We start from the raw sequence: 19,926 nt of genomic DNA, 5'->3' as shown, positions 1-19,926 counted from the left end.
ATTTGATTTTTACAGCATGATAATAATATATTCTAAATTAAATCACTAATTAAAGACAAATATTAGTAAAGGTTCTTTTTCTAGTTTGAATTTGAACCAATAATTATTTTTATATAAAAGAATAGTTTTTGTAAAATCATTTGTTCAATATTAAAAATTTCAAACATTTTCATTCTACATTATTTTTAATGATGATTTTTTTTTATGAATGTGAGTGCTATGTGTAAGAATACCTTGTATCTTAATATACAAACAAATTTTATAGTTCTTGAATTCACTATAATGTAAAATCTCCTGCTTTGCAACAGTTATTTACACTGAACACAAGATGGTGCCCTTATCCTAGAAGACACACAAGCATTCACAAGAGTAGACGTGATATCCCAGACTTTTTTCTCAGGTTTAGGAAACCTATGTTTAAAAAACCCCAACTATAATAATAACAACCTTATTTCTGTTATTGGGCATGTAAATATGTTCTGTTTCTACCACAAATTAGGAGATTGTTATATATTCATATTTCCACAAGGTTTCCACCGCAGTATTCAAAAAAGCTTCTCTCTGATATTTGAGGTTACTGCTTTCAAAATTCTTAAAAAAATGAACCAATGGAGTTTCTGTATTTTCTTACTATAGAAAGGTTTTAGAAATGCACATGCCCACAATCTACACTTTTTAATTTATTAACAAAAAATTAATATTTTAATCCTGAATAGCCCTAAGACAGAGACATATAATGTGTATTAATAGTTCTTCCATATACCAACTTTACAAAGCAACATGAAATAAAAGCAGTCATAATTTATATTTTAAAAAAGTTATACTGATTTCAGTCAGACAATAAAATAATTATTCACAAGTAAGGTATTCCAGTTTATACTACCAAATGACAATATTTGTAAAGCAGTCTAGAAATTAAATATTCCATGTTTAATAATTATTATACTATTGTGACGTTACTACATAAGTAACAAAATACATTATCTCTGTGCATTAAGCATCATTTTGTTGGGCATTGCAGGATACTCTAGATATAAATTGCAATCATGGGCAGGTCAAAATATTTTTACAAGATGGAGCTAAAAGCAGGTTTGTAATGGAACTGGTGTGCAGCCTAGCTGTTCCACTTCAGTGCAGTGCTTTCCTCAGTGTATTTCTCACTATTTCTCAGCACCATCCACAGTTAGTGCAACTCCTTTGCTTCCAGGGTGTGAACTAGCTCTGAGCAAGCCAGCCCAGTTGTCTAAGCTGTACTTCATTGAACCATGTGGATTTACCCTTTGAGCCTGTTTCAAGGCAGGGATTTCAGGCTAAGATTGGATAATCTTAGACAAATGCCCTACCCTGCTTGTTATTTTTAGGCTTATCTCTCTCCCTCCTTTCCCCCCTTCCTTTGAAAGGTCTTGTTTCCTCCTAAGGGTGAATGGGAAAATTCTGAAATCTTAACAATGGTTAGATGTGAGAAACATTTTACACTGAAGTCGTTAGACATTTCACACCTACTCCTCCTCTACTTGAAATAGCTCATTGCATCATGCTCTGCACACAAATTCTTTAAGCACAGATCATTTGGATCTTCCCATTGTTCTTTAATGAAAAATAGGGCTTTTTCCTCCACAAGAGAAGGAAAAATTAAATTCTTCAGATGTTCCTTGAATCACCATTGAAACAGAGGAAGAAGTTTTTTATCAGTCTTTTCAAGGAAAATATCATTTATTGGGAGACAATTTCATTTGCTTTATTAAAATTATAAAATTATTAAGATTGTTTTAGTACTGTACACTACAAGTATATTACCTAAATTAAAATGATTATCTTTTCATTTGCCACTAAGGAAAAAAAAATGCTTATTAAAATACAGCTATTAGAAACTTGAAAATGAGATGTTCTTAACAGAGTGTTTTCTCAGTCACCTTCAGACAGCTCTGTGCAAGATAAATGTAACTTTTATGGATAGTTAATACCATATACAGATTAATAATCTGGTCTTTAAAAAATACCTATATGTGGTTTCACATTTTGTTGTTTGGGGTTTTTTTGATATAAAAACTCAAGAGGGAATGGCAGCTCAGGAACATGTGCCCAGAGCTCCAGCCTGTGTTCAGTTTATACACTCTGGGCACACCAAACAATTATTTTGTTCAGGGTCAGGGAGTCACTGGGATGCTTAGCCAGTGAGGGTTTTTCACTAAGATAGCTGCAAATAGCACAGAGGAGAAGAAAGTGGCAGATGAGCACTCACCAGTAAGGAAGCAATCCCAATGGTTTCTTTTTAAAATATTAGTGTGGAAGCAGAGAGCAAAACCAGCAAATCTGCAATCTGCTTACATTCTTAAGTCCTTGCAAGGGGAAACTGCCTCTTTACATGTTGCGCTTAACACCTTGCTGTTCCTTTTTCAGTACTTCCATTAGCTTTACCTCAAAAAACACAGTCCCTAACACTGCATACCTGCAGCTCCTTTTCCCCATTAAAGAACTGCCCATGCTGGGTGATTGCCTTCAAGCCTGTAAACAAGGACTTGAGTGCTGACACTTGATCAAACTGCACAATACTATTCTAAACACAGCCTTAGATTTCTATCCAAATATGGGTTTTGGTAATAAAAACAAAATAAGAATGATAGAACTTGTGCTCCATTAGGAAAGTCGCATGTGACAGGGCTCTAAAAACAGACTTAGAGTTCAAAGGGACAACAAATAAGAGAAGGAAAGAATTTTTTCTGGTCTGGGGTTTCTGGTGCAGGGTTATGGACGCAGAAGGAAGCTGTGCTACCAAAGAGCAGTCAGAGGTGAGAAAGTGAACATCTTGTCTGCTGTGCATACAGAGGGTTTTTCTCTTATCCCATATGCCCTGGTTCTACAAATCTGCTTTTAGGCTAAAGTGTAGGTGTGTCTGCTGAGGAGCAGCTCTTTGAAGAAGCTGTAGGTGTAGCATGTCTGTCATTAATCAGGCTGGAGATCACTCTTCAATCATGGAAAATAAAATGAACAGTTAGTCAGTGGGTGAAAAAACAAAGACTCATTTTTCAAGTCTTCTTACCAGATGAACAGACACCTTTTGATTATACCAGCTTTTTTGTTTACCTTTTACTGATTCTTATATTAATTTATTGGATATTTAAAATCCAGTGCAGACAGTGACTCCCATGCACAAAAATATGATTATGCTTAGAAGATATCTTAAAGATTAATAAGGTAAGGACATAAGGAGACAAACCCCACAATAACAGTTGGAATAGCTAATAGTGATGATAATGAAATATCAGATCATCACTATAAATTATCACCCATTAAAAATTAATCAGTTATTAAGTGTTACTTAGAGCTCAACTACTATTTTGACAGTGATGAGAATCATTCCTGATTTTCTGGTGCAGGAAGTTTAACAACCTCATGCATTGTATGCCTTTCCTTAGGACACATTTATAGCACTGCTGCTCTGAAAACATCAGTGTGAGAGGTTTGGAAACTCATAAGACCACTTTTTAGATGCCAACAAAAAAATGCCTACATATTTTAAATGGATTTGGAGCACAGTTATCGAACCATATGAAAATAAACATATAAGAAATCTCTTCAATATTTCTCTGTTCTACACAAATGTCAAGTACTCAGAAAATGGCTCTGTAACAAGAATTAACACTGAACAAACTTACACTGAAAGAAAACAATGCTCAGGCTTAGTAGCTTTTTTCCACAAAATACCACTTCCAGTACACAGCACCTTGTATAAGGGAAAACTCACAGTCTCAACAGCCTAACTCCACACTAAGGAGAGGAACTTGGGGAGCAACAGATCACAACACCTCCTGGTCATTCCCACAGGAACAGTAAATACAGGAATTCTACTTTGTCACTCTTTCCCATGCACATTACTGCAACGTAAATGTCATCTTCTATTTTGTTCCCTTCTCAGCTCTATGAACAAAACAGAATTTTTTCCTTTTTCTTTGTCCCCAAATAGACACACAGGTGTCTGTTCCCTGATGCAGATCTCCCTGAATGAGGTCTGACATTCCTTCTCTTCCATGAAGATGATCTAATTATTCCCACACGCTGCTGGAAGACGTTGCAGTTTACATGCCATGAGCTATCTCCCTGACATCTGCTCTAGCCGACTCCTGACAGCCCGCAGCAGTATGTGGCATAGGATGGCACTTATGGACAACTGACACAGAAAGTACCACCTGCATTACCTTTAAATCTTTAAAGTCAATTCCCAGCATTAAAATCACAGATGCAGTTTCTTCTACTATTTATGAGCAGGCTATGTAAACATATTTCAAAGTACTGTTTAGCCTTTAATAAATTTTCAGCTTTTAGTGAGCAATGACTCTTCAGAGTAAATTTACAGAAAACACATCATGTTAGTATTTTGAATTTCCCAGCCAGAATACTATTCAGTATAAACTATCATCTGCTTACAAGAAAGGAGTAGCTCATAAGATGTAGCATGTCAGGTAAATATATTAGGAATACTGTAAGAGAAAAAAAAATCCCAAAAATTCCCACATTTTTCCTTATAATCCTTTAAAATATGAGAGCTTTGCAAACATACACCTATTCAAACCTTCATTTCAAGTTAGTCATCATAGTGCATTACTCTCCAGTTCTTTATATGCTGTGAACCTCCAGTGTCTATGCAGTTGTTTCTAAGGTAACAGATCAAGATGCCTTGTGAAAAAAATGAATCAGATCTTGAATATTCAAGGCATCTCCAGCTGCAGGAATGAGAAAGTGCAGCATCATCTCAACCAAGGGTTCTCAGTGTCTTTTAGACCCCAGCCTGATCTGCAGGCAAGAAAATTTAATCCACCCTAAGGCTGCAAGTGTGAGAGTACTGTGGCGCATGCAGTTTCAGGCATGTAAACTGTCAGAAATTTTTAATCAGAGCCATAATTAAGGAATTATGGAGGCTGTTCTCAATAGCGACTCGTTGCCTCATTGCAGGGTACACACACAGAATACAGATGAAGAATGTATTTGGTAGGTTGAGCCTTCATTCCAACCACTGACAGTTGCAAAGAAATCTTTCTGTGAGACACACGATGCACAAACCAAAAATACATTAAAAATTAACATGAGCCAGCATGTGAAAATAAATGCACATACACCTTTCTGAAAAAGCTAAATATGTGTTATTCCCATCAAAGAAAACAAATTGATATCTTTCACAGGTCTTTCACAGGATTATCTGGGTCAATTATTTTCAGCAAATGGAATTACTGGGTTTTGTTGAGGGATTTTTGTGATTGGTTTGATTGCTTTCTTAAACTGTCTAGAACTACATTTTGTCTCTTTCAAAGGCTGTTTTGCTTTTTATTTGAGCCCAGAATTCATATAAAAATATAAATGCAAGTAAGGCACATAAAGAGAATATTAACCAAAATATAAAAGGCTTTTAGAAAGCTTTTGTTGCTACAAAAAACCCCTAAACTCTTTGCTTAACAATATCTGACACACACGTTCATTGATATACGCACACACCCACTACCTGTGATAAAATAATCATAATGTATTTTTCAAATGCATATCATAATGAAATCTAAAAAATCAAATTCATAGAAAATTATCAGACTTGGTAAAAACCTTCAGAGCTGTATTATTTTCCATGTTGTGTAAGGAAAAACTTACATGGTAGCTTGGGGATCAGACAAAAGTCACAGTTATATGATTGGACAGGTCATGACCACTTGTACCTGTTTTCCTAGTTTTGAATTCTGTGGTCTGTCTACTGCATTACAAATTATTGCTCACTACAAATTCTTGGAAGAATTGTTCTGAATATTTACATAGCTTGTTTGGCAACATAATTCAGTGACTGCTCTGCATGTAGAAAATATTAACAGATTTTGGGAGTTGTATCATTTAACAAACTGAAAGGCAGATGCATTGATTAGGGTCTTACGTTCTTGGAAAGATGTGAAGAGCATCTGGAATCGGCTGTTGCGACTGCCTTCATCTGCCCACATACGGATTACACCAAGACCTGTCCTCAGCATTACATCATTGGCAACAGTGCTGCAAAACTTTGCCTTCAAATCCTCCACAGAGCTGCTTCCGTCATAGACTGCTACAAAATTCCTTTTGCATTCGTTGGAATTCTGCATCTCGTAGTCCAAGAATCGCAAATAGATCTATGAATCAATCAAACAACAAAGGCAACATGTACAGACATTTGAGAATGACTGAAAAAATATTAAGCAACTTTGCTCTACATTGCAGGAGAAAAAAATACACAATATCCCCATCATAATAATTTTTCTGGAGCTGGTGGTCCATGGGGAAGTTCCTTGGAAGGCCATTAATATGCAAACTGAGCACTGTTTGTACTTCCTGGTGTTTTGTTTTGCTTCCAAGTAGAAACTCTCAGAAGATCGAGATACTTCTTTGTTCTTATTCACAGTAAGGTCCTAATTTCCAAATATATACCTTTTTTCAGAAGCATGTACAATGGTTCTTCAAGCTGAAGGACAGATAAGCGAGAAATTTCTTCTTTCACTACTCGGTACGATATTGGTCTATTACATGACTGACATGTGAAATAATAAGGCAAATCATTGTTGCTCTCTCCCCAGAGTCAATGTGTCATCTTTATATGTCTCTGCTACACTGATTCAGGAAGTGAGAATCTGAGAGCCAGGCAGAATGCAATCATTAATCTGTTTATGTTTCCTCAAGGATCTGGCCACCATCTCAGCTCTTCTAAACCAAGCATTATGGTATATATTTTCATAATTTAACAGGCTTGAAATCAAGCATATCTTGTGGGAACTCCTAGAGACTTATGTCTCTTGCATACAAGCTAAATTGTCGCATAAAGTAATAGATATATTGCCCTTTGAAAAGAACTCTTTAAATCTACCTAGAAAGAAGTAAGGATGAGGATAAAAGGCTATTATTGATATTCAAATGTATATGGACTTTAATAGGGAAAACCACCAATTTTAAAAGCAATTGATTATACAAGCAACATCAAATATTCCATTCACAGAGAAGGCAAGTAATATTTCCAACTGAAACATAATACAGAATCAAACTGCCAACGGTACCCATGAGATTTCAGGACAGTGATACAGAAAGGTGAATTAGGGCAGAAATTGTATAAAAAGGCAGTAAACATACCCAGCATAGAGCTGTATGCATCTTCACATAAAAAAATAACTAAAAAATAAACCCCACTGTATTAGACATCAAATATACTTATTCCCAAACAATTTTATTGACTTCAGGTATTTTTTTTATATGCACAGAACAAATGCTTAATAAGCTTCTCTGCATTTGCAAAAAGTACACAAGCAGTGCATATCCTAGTAGCAACAAGACTCATAATTCCACCTCATTAATACATTAAAGCTCTTATGGTTTGAGAATTATGTGCTCTTAAGCAGTCTGCTACTGTTTAATAATAGCTCAGGGTTTTTTAATGGGCCTTTTCAGGTAGTGTATTATGGTATATTTTCATTCCTTTTTATGCTTTGCATAAGTGTCCTGAAAGGAAAATTTTTGAAAAATTTTTACTGGCAGATTAAATTATGTATACAAAAGGCACATCTTTTTTCTAATGTTATTCTTACGGTAACCCTTACTCATATTTCATCATTTCCATCCTTCAGAAGAGTTCAGAGGAACCTATTTCAATTAAATTGCAGTTAAGTGTATTTTACTTTCACCATGTATCCTGGGGTTTACGTACTATAAATGAAGGAATCTGCTTGTATTGGTCTCTACAAAATGGAACAGCTAACAGAAATACACAGACATATTCAAATGGAAATACATCAAGGTATAGTTTTTATAGTGTTTCTCACTTCATTTACTGGTTGTTAAGTAAAACAGCGAAATGATACACAATATTGGGCTGACAGAGAAAGATTCCGCATGAGGGAGGGAGGGATGGGAAGAGGCAGAGCCATGATACAAACACCCAGCAACTGCCCATAGTTGGGACACACCAGAGAGCTGCTTCTGTGTCCTTGACATCAGATCGTCCTGCTCAAGCAAGGGTGTAACTATCACTGTGCAACCCTGGCACCCAGCCTCTCCTGGGAAGCAGCTGAGACAGTCCGTAGTCCTTCTCTGCATAACTTAGGGAATTAAATGTGCTCCTTGATTTTCTTTTCTCAGTTAACAGGAGCAGTCTGCTTCAGACAGGTGCCTCAGTGCTTGACAGCTTTGTCACAGGTAATGCAATGAAATTCTCCTGTGGCTGATTATATGCAGTATTGCATACATGTGACTGTTTCCCAGGAAGAGAAGCATGTCACACAGATGGCTCACAGAAAACAGAAGGCTTGCAACAGGCTATTGTCATGAATCATTACTTTTACTCTCTGTATATGCCTATCATATATTCACCATTTATATTTATATGCCATATACATACATACATACATGATAGACTACAAAGATACAGTGCAATGTATCACATCACATTTTTATCTATTCCCCTCTTCAAGAAAGCTCATATTTACTCCAGAAAAAGATTACATTAATCTGATGGCAGAACTATAGTAAAACTATACCTACTGAATGACAGACCTCTCACACTTGTTCATGTGTTCTCTATTCCTATCCTGCTGCTTTTTATATATGTAGAAGTGTATGTGCATATACATATATATATGCACATGTACTTCTTGTAAAGGGTATCCCATTTCAGTATGGAGATGCAATTTTTAAGAGTTCTCATTCTTACAAAAAATGTGTGCTAATCCTCACTGCGGTTACAAAATACCAGCTCTCCCAGCAATTTCCAGCATTCATCAATTATTCCTGATCTGTTTCAACGCACTGTTCATATAGCAGTACAGACAAAATCTTATTTCTATGGGCTTATCATTTGACATTCTCTAGTTTCTGGAGGCACACTAGACACACTATTATAAAATAGTAAAATATTTCTTAGAGTAGCAGTCATAAATACTGAAAAGGAATCAAGAAGAACTCAGCATTTTGTTCTGAGTCTTTCAGTGAAGAAGCCATTCTTCCCAAGCCTGAATTCTGTTGTCAGTCATACCAGTTCATTCCTCTGTGTGAGAAATTTAGCCAACACCATACCATATGTACATCTGGTAGGTTGTGGAGCCACGGGAAAGAAATATTTGACTTAAAAATCTGTGTCTGTCCTTTAGAAGAAAGATGCCACCTTCTCCAATGGCATGAAGTTTCATAAATTAGAGAAAATAAGTTCCTGATATTCTGAGATGAGTTGGAGCTTCATTCTCAAAATTGTCTTTGGAGATGACTACTCCCAGAACTTTATATAAAATATTGAGGACTTGATACAACACACCCTGAAATCAGTGGGTATCTTTCAATCTACTTATTTGAATCAGACCTTTGGCTTAAGACTGCAGTGCACTTTTAAAAACTGGAAACTGATTACACAAACTGACAACCTGATACTGGATCAGATTTCATTTTAAAGAGCAGGAATAATTTAATTGCATTTGCACGCCTCTGCCAACTTTTATGGTTTTATTGCTATGTATTTGCCATTGTTCCTGTCACTGGCTGTAAGACCCACACTGGCAGAAGAAAATGACTAACAAATTGAGTTCTCCAGGGAAAGAATAAAACTGATTATATGAAAAACTCTTATCTAATGCAAAATGTTCCCTATACATAGCTTTTTGAAATCAGTGGCAACATTCTCATTACTTTCACTGGTATGTGGATGTCACTAAAACAAATTCATCAGAAAGTGAAAGAAAAATTATCAATATTACTGGTTATTTCATTTACAGAAATCTTAGCCATTACTTCTACCAGCAGTGGATAAGAAACTTTGTTCTCCTGAAGAGGGAAGAAGAGGTCACGGATTCAAACACCACCATCTGCCTTCATTAAGCATTTTTTCATTGGTGCCAATAGGAGCTTTTGGAATGAACACTTCCATAGATACTGACACATTATATTAGCATAATCCAGGCATTCTTGCTGAAGAAAACATCTTATTTGAAAAAAGAAGCATAACTACCATGTCTTCTTCTTTCACATTTTTGTTGCAAAGTTCTAATAAGACCACTTTCATCAAATCATCGGCTCCACATTACTTAGAAGAGTGGGCTGCTCAAGTATTAGATTTACTGAGTTTTGAGATATCACTGCTAATGCCAATGTCATTAGCAACAAAACTGATAAAGCCTCACTGCAACTGTGGCATATGTAATTTACACTCGGTCACATTATATTTAAAATAATTCTCTTGTCACCTTTAGGGTTTGTATTGCCACCATAAATAATAATCAAAAAGGAAGATGTTGGGTACGTTTTACTATTTCTTTTAATTTAAATTTAAAAACAACAGAAATCTCTGATGGAACATATTGGGAAAAAAACCCAAAATTATTATAAACTGCAAATAATGTATCATCTCAGTAAAATGGTCAGATTATAATCTCCTCATAGTGAATCACTTTTGATGAGTTCTGCTTTTTAATCAATCACTGAAGGTTAGGGATGACAACATGATTGATCAGGCCAGTCAGGAAAAGCTTCAAACCATATCCCAGCATATCAGACTTAATATATGTGCACAGACACTCAGTCCCCTTAAACCAAACCAAACAAAAAGCCATCATTCAGCTGCCAAAAGTAATTTAGACATAAGAGAAAAGCCTCCTCTTCATCCAAGCATAATGTCCAGATTTTGCACATTCAGCTTCTGGGTTCAATCAATTCACTTGTAAGCACAGGACTGGGTTAAATTGTCCCATTGCTCAGTGATCAGTTACAGTGCCTGCTTTATGCTGCATCTTTTTCAGCTCTATGTGATTAACAAAGTACTTTCAAGATGATACCTCACGTATTTAGGCCTGGGAAACCCAGTTTTTTAAAGCAGATTGTGCAACACTAATTAATCTCCCTCAAGGCAACTGGACACAGAGTACACCAGCCTAAAAAGCATATTACTAATGATGCTTGAATTTGTCTTCTGAAATGGCCTGATCTCTTGCTTGGATGCTAAAATTTTTTTTTAATCAAAATTACTTCAATGCAGAAGTGTTAACAACACATGTTCTGTTTGGTTTTTGTTTGTTATTTGGGGGGATTTTTCTACATTTTTGGTCCTTCTGTTACTAGTCTGGGACCATGTTGTGCAAACAGAGAGCTCCATACCTCATATTTTCTTCTCTTCTGGAGCTTGGAGAATACTGTCTGTCAAAGATGACAACTTTATATTGTACTTCTAAGACCCTGTGATTCACAGCCAAGGCTCACATATCAGAACCATTTTTATAGACAAGTATTTGTCTATAAAATTGGATTCTCTTCGGATTTCTTTCTTTTGTCCTATTTGTTTCTTCTTCTGTGACTATCCAATAGGACACTTACTCTGTCAAGTCATCCTAATTTTTCTTTAGTAGAGTGCAAAAATGCTCACAAGTGAGCAACATTTACATCTCCTTGGTGCTGTTCTGCTTTTTAACACTGAAAGCTGGAGATCAAATCCTGATTCTGCTGTTCTCTTTGGCAGACATTTTATTACTTTCTTCTGTAGCTTTTTTAAATTACATTTCCTAATAGCTATTTGGTTTGAGGATGCTGAGGTTAGTTATATTTCTATACCTGAAGGGAATAGATTCATGGTAACTTAAAAGTGAGGTTTTTTACAATGTCACTCTGGTATGTACATTGACATGCCTTCGTAGCAGAGATTCTATAGACACAATTCCAACCATGTACTTGTCTTGCACCTTCATCTCAGAAAACTGTTTCACACAAGGGATTTTAATAGCTTAACATAGGTAAACAGTATTTTCTACTTGTTTAAACATAATTTATTCACCTTGTTCCACACATATGTATGTTGGGCTTTCTTAAATTCATAATATTATTTGCATTATCTTTATATTAGTGAGCTACAGAGCTTCTTCAGAGATGGAGGTCATCTGAAGCTTGCAAAACTGTCTCTGGCTGTTAGGTTATTCAGCCTTTAAATTTTCTTTTTCTCTAACATTTCAAGAATCACCACTCATTAAATTTTAGTGCACTACTTAAAGTTTCTCTTCTACACCTGATTAAAAAGCCTCCAAAAATTAATATATGGTAGTCTGCCAGTGCCAACAGCTTAAACTGCTTTTCTTGCAGGTCTCATCTAAGAGCACAGATTTCCACTTCACACAGGAGAGCAGAAAATGTTTTGGTTTAGTCAGATCAGTTTAAACAGACTCACTCACAGCTCTGCAATTTGTTTCACCTCATGTTTCCTCCCAACACTCTAGGAAATGCATGCGCAACCACCCGGTCTCTCTCCAGACTACACTCGATACGAAGGCAGGCACCTGGAACCAAAAGAGTCATCTCTCCGTTTGGTCAGGAGCATGCCAGGTAGCAGTAGTAACCCTTTGTAAACATACAAGTGTCTTGGTCACACTGGGTGACACTGTCCCGCTCCCAGCCTCATTCCTCACCACCCCAGCCTTGTCCCTCACCAAGCTGCTGGCTGGCTGGCTTGTGCTTGGGCTGGCCCCACTGTCCAGACGAGTCCAGCCACCACTACACCCCAGCCACCACGGCCAGGCCTGTCCAAGTCTCATCAGTCATGTCCTGGTGCTGTGACCTCCCTCATCCTGGCCCCCTCCCATGTGCTGTGTTCCCCCTCCCACTGCTCCTCACTGGCTCTGCTTGGAACAGACGCCACCACTCACTGGTGGCTCTGGGTTAAGGATGCTGCCATGATGTGTCAAAACTAAATACTCATTTATTGACACTTTGGGTTTCTCAATCTTTTGTGTTAAGTCTTGCATCCTATAACCTTTGTCCAATATCATGTTCAGGTGGGGAAAGAGAATTAGGCATCACTTTGCCTAACTACTTTATAATTTCGTTTTATTTCTCATGGTGCAAATAAAGAGGCTACTCCTGCCATTTGTTCAGTCTAAATGTACCTATTGCTTATTCCTCCAGAATACATTATTTCCACTGGACTACATTCAAATTAATTCCTGCTTTGATGCTTTTTTCTGAGGTGCTCAGAGATTCTGATAATAGTGTTTTTAATAGCACTGCTTACTGTTTTTTTCCCAGTATAAGAATATCATATTTGTAAATGTTTTATTACTCTTACCATCAGATTCTGCTGTCTTATTTTTTCTGTAGAGCCTCTCAAAGAACAACCATGACACAAAGGTACCTTGCTGGGAAAGTTACCCACCAAAGGGAGAGCTACTTGAGCACAAACATGGTTCTGTCTTCCTGGGGGGGCCTCTCCTAACCCACCCAACACAGAAAAACATTTGTTGTTGACATTATCCTCCAATACTTCACCCTTAACAGAAAGTAAGAAAACTATAATTCTATTCATTTCCTTATTTTCTATTCCTAAATACAAAATCTTTGCTTATCCACTGCTTGTAGCCAAAAATATCTCTGAAATTTTTCAAATCCCTGTGCAATAAGCTTATACATTTCCTTCATTGGGCTTTGTTCTACACTGAAAAATTTTCAGATGAGGAAGTTCCTCCAGAACTTTACTGCTCTGAGTAGGTTAGCACTCTTTTTAATTTTCCTTTCTTGCTCTGAATACTAATTGTGGTCACATTCTACACAAAATGCAGAACCCCCAGTATTACTCTATTCAAAATTCACAGCTACCTTACTCAGCAGGAACTGACTTTGAATGATTACAAGAAACATGGACTTTTCAACTAGTTGCTTTCACATATAAGACTCCAGATCTGCATATAGATTGAAGTTGTGTTCAGACTGCCTTCTGCACTTAGAGAAAGTTTGAGTTCTGCATGCATTTTCAGATTCAGTTTTCAGTGTGTGTGTGTGTGTGTGTGCATGTGTGTGATACAAGGTAATCAGTGATGGCTCTATTTTAAGTGTGTGCAACAAATTTTCTGCTCTCCTTCCCATTCCAGCTCACTGAGGATAGAAGCATTAGACCCAGACTGTCAGTTTGAAGCTCAGGCTGATCTCATTGCTCATATATTGAGCTCAGACTTGGCTTGAATCTGGAATTGGAAACCAAGGGAAGGACTTGCATCTTGTTTCTGCAGACAGTTTAGATTGGACGAGCTTACGCCAAATGAAATTGCAAGCAAACCACCTTCTGGCACAGTTTAATTAAGAAACTAAAGATGAAAAGTCCAACACAAACTCTCTCTGAGAAACTCTCGCCCTTTAGGCATAATTCCCAGTAACAAACTGTGCAGCCCAGAGTACAGGAACATGTGGATTTAAAGATGTCTGTGGAGTTCTCACTGTTTTTAGCAGGAGAGCTTGTTTTCATAAGTGCGAGCTGACATAAATTAAAATGATGTCACTAAATAAGTGTATTGAATATGTCATTAATTCAAGGTTAGATAAGGACAAAGGAAGCTGTTTGTAAAACATGGACAATAGGTGCCAGTTCAGTTGAATCAGACCCATAAAGTCTTATCATAAATCTTACTTCATACAAGTTTCTTAAAAATTTATCCACTTGTTCCTCCTTCCTTAATAACTGTATATTTTTCAGCTTGTCCCAGTATGATGAAACCATAACTGTATGTGTGTGCATCTATACATATATATACTTGTCTGTGTGTATATAAATATATCTGTTGGAAAAACACACTATGTTCAAATGCTAAATTAGACTTACCCCTCAAAGATGGATCTAGGCCTGAAAAATGTTTTCTTTTTCCTAGCTTGCTGTGAAACCTTTCAACTCCATGCTAGGAAACACTGATTTATATGCTTTTATATTGCTCAATCTCCACCCAGATAATTCTGTAAGATGGGAACAGCAGGATCCATCAAGAGATGACCCAGCCCAGCCCTCTGCCTAAAGGTAGGATTATTAATGTTTCTCTCATTTTTCACAGCTTGTTACCTAACCTGCACTTTCAGACTGCTGACAATGCCAGCTGAACCAACTTTCTCAACCAAACATTCATAATCCCCTCCCTGATGTCTGAATTTTTCTTCCTTCATATCTAACCTGAAACCTTCTTTCAGAGTGTGGGAGCCTGAGTTATCCTGCAGACATGGGCATCAGAGCATTCCTTCTTCCTTGTAAAAGCCTTTTATTATATTGCATTCCTTCACAAAATCTTCTAGATAACAATAAATAACATTCAGTATTACTTCATTTTCCTAAAACTTTCTTGTTGCTCTCCCTTCCAGATGCCCTTCAGCTGGGATCCACTTCTTGGAATGCAACACAACCAAATGCACATACGGAAGTTTATGAAGAATTAATGAACTTTAATTTTTAGCCCTCTACTAATGTGGTAGTGTGGCATTCTTCTGATACACACTGTATTTACAGTTACATAAATATCCAATTTGGAGTTTTACATCATAACTGAAGTATGGATAAATATTACAGGTAGGTAAAAGTGGGATTTTTAGCAGGGCTTTGAATCATATAGAACTTTAGAATTAGATCAAGTAAGATCATCACAATTACATTATCTGATCAACCAATCAAACTTGAGTTAAGACTATAGGGAAATGTTATTGGCTTATTTAATTGTATTGATTCTAATAAGTACAATTCTGTGTTTGTCTGTTTTCTTTCTACTAATACTTAAATACATCCTAGAATAGTTCAAGTTAGAAGGGACCTATAAAGGTCATCTGATCCAACTCCCCTGCCATGAGCAAGGACGTCTCCAACTAAATCCAGTTGCTCAGAGCTCTGTCCAACCTGGCCTTGAATGTTTCCAAGGATGGCCATCGACCACCTCTCTGAGCAACATGATCCAGCTTTTCACAACCCTTATTGTAAAAATGTCTTCCTCATATCTAGTCTAAATCTACCCTTTTCTAGTTTAAAACACCTCTACTGATAAGAGATTTGACCCTTTAGAGCTCCCCTTAAGTACTGGAAGGCTGCTATAAGGTCTCCCCACAGCCTTCTCTTCTCTGGACTGAACAACCTTTCCTCTCTTAGCCTTTCCTGACTGGAGAGGTTTTCCATTCCTTTCACTATCTTTGTAGCCCTCCTCTGGACCTGCTCCAACAAGCTCATGTCTTTTCTGTGCTGAGGACCCCAGAGCAGGATGCAGCACTGCAGGTGGGGTCTCACCAGAGTGGAGCAGAGGAGCAGAATCCCGTCCCTCACCCTGCTGTCCAGCTGCTCTGGATGCAGCTCAGGATACAATTGGCTTTCTCAGCTGGGAGCGTACATTTCTGGGGCATGTCCAGCCTCTCATCCACCAGCACCCCCAAGACTTTCTCAGCAGGGCTGGTCTCCATATGTTCTTCCCAAAGATTGTATCAATACTGGGATTTGCCCCGAATGAATATAAATTGCATATAACACATGGATAATCATTCATCAGCCCAATCACCTCATATCACTACTTAGGGAAGTTCATCTACTTAATTGAAAACCTCTATCAATATTAATTTTATCCAAAAGTAAAAAAGAAGTTATAAGATTAAAGTATATTCTGGAAATAAATTAATCTGTAGTCTTTATGAGCCAACTCTTTTCCTAAACTTCCCCAATAGAAAAATGCTGATACTAATGACTTTTTCTCTTCTGGAAACCTTCCCTGAAGAGAACCCTTCAGCATTCCTCCATGTGTTATACTGATGATGAAACAATTACATATTCAGTACAGTCTCCTCACTGAGATTATACAAAAAAACCCTTATCTGTTTAAAGATGGCAGAGAGTAGTGTATATACATATTCTACCTCCTAAAACCTTTCTTGTCCAATAAAAGACAGCTAGAAAAAGTATACTGTGGGGTGTCTTTTACACAGGGAATGAAAGTAGGTGGGAGGCATAAAGCTGTTCCTATTGCAAAGAGGGATGAAGTCGTAGTGTAGCCAGCAACAATTAGTGCATATCATAACTGATAAGCTACAGATAAGAGAGAAAATCAAGGGGAATCCAACAAAAGTAGTTTTAAATTCACTGCAGCCCTCTCATGTTTCTTACAAAGCCCTGGCTTGCTGACTGTGGAGGAAAAGAAATGAGAACACTCTTTTTGTCTGTGTCTCTAAACCAAAGGAACTAAAGGCGTCATACAGAGGAACATGAATTTACCTTGGGTCCATTTTCACAGTTCCCAGACGAGAAACAATGATGACCTTAGGGAGCCAGCAGTGTTCCCTTAGTAGTCTCTATGTTAGGTATTTGAAATATATTGAAAATTAAAATTATAAGATTACTTCCCACTTAAGAAAACACACTGATTCTTTAAAAATATGAGCAAAATTAAAGATGAATTTAAGAAAATTACTTATGGCACAAAAAGCACAATAGCACTGCCCAAATCATCATTTATGGACAAAGGTGGTTATTTTGGCTGAGATAACAAATTACCCTTCCACAGCAGAAGGAAGGAAATAGTTTACAGTTCAAGCTGTGAAGTTATTAAACGAGATCTGACTGTACTAAGAAATGCACAATATATTAGAAAAGTCAATTTCTTAAATTAAATGGCAAATCAGCAAGTGGATGAAGGACTGACCTTGGATCGGGGTGGTGCTCGGATGTACCATTTACAGTCTACTGCTTCAGTTTCAGAAGCTTTTCCTTCTTTAACAATTTGTACAGATTCCACAATTCCTTCAGGTCCTCCCATCTCAAACTCACAAACTGAATAACAAAACACCAGAAAAAATGAAACCTGAACAGCAAACACAAATGTTTTCTACAGCAGAATATAAAGGCCTCCAAGTTAGAAAAAAACCCAAAAACAACATACCAACCTGGCAATGGCTTCAAAACCCCAAGGTCCTTAAAATCTGGATCTTAAAAATAGAGAAAGACAAAATTAGTTTTGTTCAATATTCTAGGATGTTATGTCAATATGCTCAAATTTTATAATGCACTTTAGTTATATAATTATACATAGATTTCTTGGAAATAAGAAATGTTTCAAAACTATGGCAGCACAATAATTATTAATGCAGAAATTACTGATATCGTCATACCAAGTTATTTTTTTCTGTTACGAAATCCTGCTTCTCTCTGTCTGTCCCTTTCAGAAGGGTACAAAAATATTTCTGCGTACATTAGCGAGAACATCACACACAGCTAACCACATGACATTTTAATACATCAGCCTAATGAAAGAGGATATATTTACAGATCCATTCAGAATCTTTTTGCCTATTTTGCATTTTGCAGAATAACACTCAACTTAACTAGAGAAATCTGAATTTAATTCTGTGTTTATGAATACTCTGCCATCCCTACTGCCCAAGAGGTGACACTTTCTTTGTCAGAAAAATCCATTTGGTCTTACTGGAAAAATTATTCCCTAAGAATTACCATTAGAAGTTATTGTCCTAACAAGGTAATGTCTAATACATGTGCTATTTTCCATCAGATAAACATGACTGTATTTACTATTTGAGAGGGTTTGTATCATGTTTTTATAGTCAGGTGTCATACAGAGATGAAGTGAATTGGGTCTTAGACCTATGCTTCAACAGACAGCTATGCAATAGACAAATGATCATTTCACAAAATGTGGCTCAGTTTGAAGATACTGTCCAAAACCAGAAATATGAAAGACTAAAACATTTCAAGAAATGATTTCTTAGAATAGACTGGGAAATTTTTATCACTTGCACTGCTTTTCTACCTAAAATGAATGTTGTGCACTTTTTTCTCACTTATGGAACTGATCTTCTTGTTTCAGAATTGGGTCTGTGTAAGAAGGAACTATAAATAAAAAAAAGAAGAGAAATTTTGGAAGAATGAGATGTATCAAATGAAAAAAACATTAAACTCGCAACTAACCCACCAAATCTGCTGTTTCCCTCTAGCCTTAGCAAATTAAGAACAGTAAGAATCATAACCAGATAATATAACAAAATAGTCTAGTGCTGAATAAGCACGATCAGCCATTTTAACCTAAACAGTCAAAAGGTGTTGACTTCAAAAACTGGAGCTGTAAAATCACTTTTTAAATTGCCCTTCTATACCCAGGCTGCTGTTCTTCCCAAATTTCTTTTACAGTTGCACAACATAAATCATGAGTAAATATTCATGAATTTACAGGACTGCAAATATAGCTGAGCAGGCAATTAGTATTAATTGTCAAGCATTTTTATAGATCAGTAGATGGACATGATTACCAACAACACTAAATGTAATCAAATATTTCAGCTAATTACTTAGATACTGATATCTAGCTCTGAAAGTGAGATACTTAAAGGAAATCTACTTTTACTTATGGTTCAAACTAACATCCCAACTGTATCTCATGTAACCATTGCATTCCTTCCTTTTACTGAGTTTGCAAGGATCACTCAGATTTACTGAAAACACTCCACCACATTAGTAAAGTACCGAGGAGGAAAGAAGGTGAAAAGGGTCCTGCCAGGATTTCCACCATATGAAAGGGTTTTCATATAAAGCAGTGCTAGTAGCAAATATCCAGGCTGAAATACAATCTAGACCATAAAATTTGACCTGAGAAACAACTCTGAAAGTATCTTCTCATTTAACAATACAGCATTGTTGGTAACAATGCACACAGAAATGCACAATCCATTAACATTCTAGAAATAATGTAGATCTGCTCAGTTTTAAAAAATAAACTTTTGCAAGATTTAAACATTTCAAGAGTGAAAGGGAAATAAAATCTACTACACATGAGGTGATAACCCTTCATTAAATATTGCTATAATACCAATGCTACTATAATAAAAACAAAATCTGTAAATAAGATATTATCACAGATGCTTAAAATTCAACCATGTTTAAGCATGTTTACCTAGAAAATATGGTTTTAGCAGCTCTTCTGTATGTAATCCAATCAAATTGTTATTCTCAGTCTGGCTGGGTCAGACCATTAATGCTATATAAACATTGACTGTCTAGATCTTCCAATAGACAGATGAAAATCATGTTCCCGTAAGGAAAACACCCAAGACTGGAAAATTTTCTGTGAAAAATAAGATGGATCACCCATAAGGAGAGAGAAAATGGGAGGCAAAATAGGAAGCAAGATG

The 19,926-nt window shown here is 36.6% G+C and overlaps 1 protein-coding gene across 12 annotated transcripts in view; it reads right to left on the bottom strand.

Moving 5' to 3' along the window:
- Window positions 1-19,926, bottom strand: part of NETO1 (neuropilin and tolloid like 1) — an 84,054-nt gene that overhangs the window by 31,880 nt on the left and 32,248 nt on the right. For 10 of the 12 annotated variants that reach the window (XR_004242377.1, XR_004242375.1, XR_004242371.1 and 7 more), the window contains exons 5-7: window positions 17,671-17,712; window positions 17,430-17,557; window positions 5,909-6,137 (exon numbers count right to left, since the gene is read on the bottom strand). Coding sequence is in view for 7 of the 12 variants with exons in the window: in XM_032120922.1 (XP_031976813.1) it covers window positions 5,909-6,137; window positions 17,430-17,557; window positions 17,671-17,712 (399 nt within the window). In the remaining 5 variants the exon portion in view is untranslated. Of the gene's footprint in view, window positions 1-5,908; window positions 6,138-17,002; window positions 17,080-17,429; window positions 17,589-17,670; window positions 17,713-19,926 lie in introns of those variants that run through there. The other 2 variants (XM_032120934.1, XM_032120941.1) reach the window with 2 other exon arrangements.

The sequence above is a fragment of the Corvus moneduloides genome, chromosome 1 (genome assembly GCF_009650955.1).
Source record: "Corvus moneduloides isolate bCorMon1 chromosome 1, bCorMon1.pri, whole genome shotgun sequence".
NCBI classification, from domain to species: Eukaryota; Metazoa; Chordata; class Aves; order Passeriformes; family Corvidae; genus Corvus; species Corvus moneduloides.
This window is presented reverse-complemented; position numbering and strand designations above follow the sequence as displayed.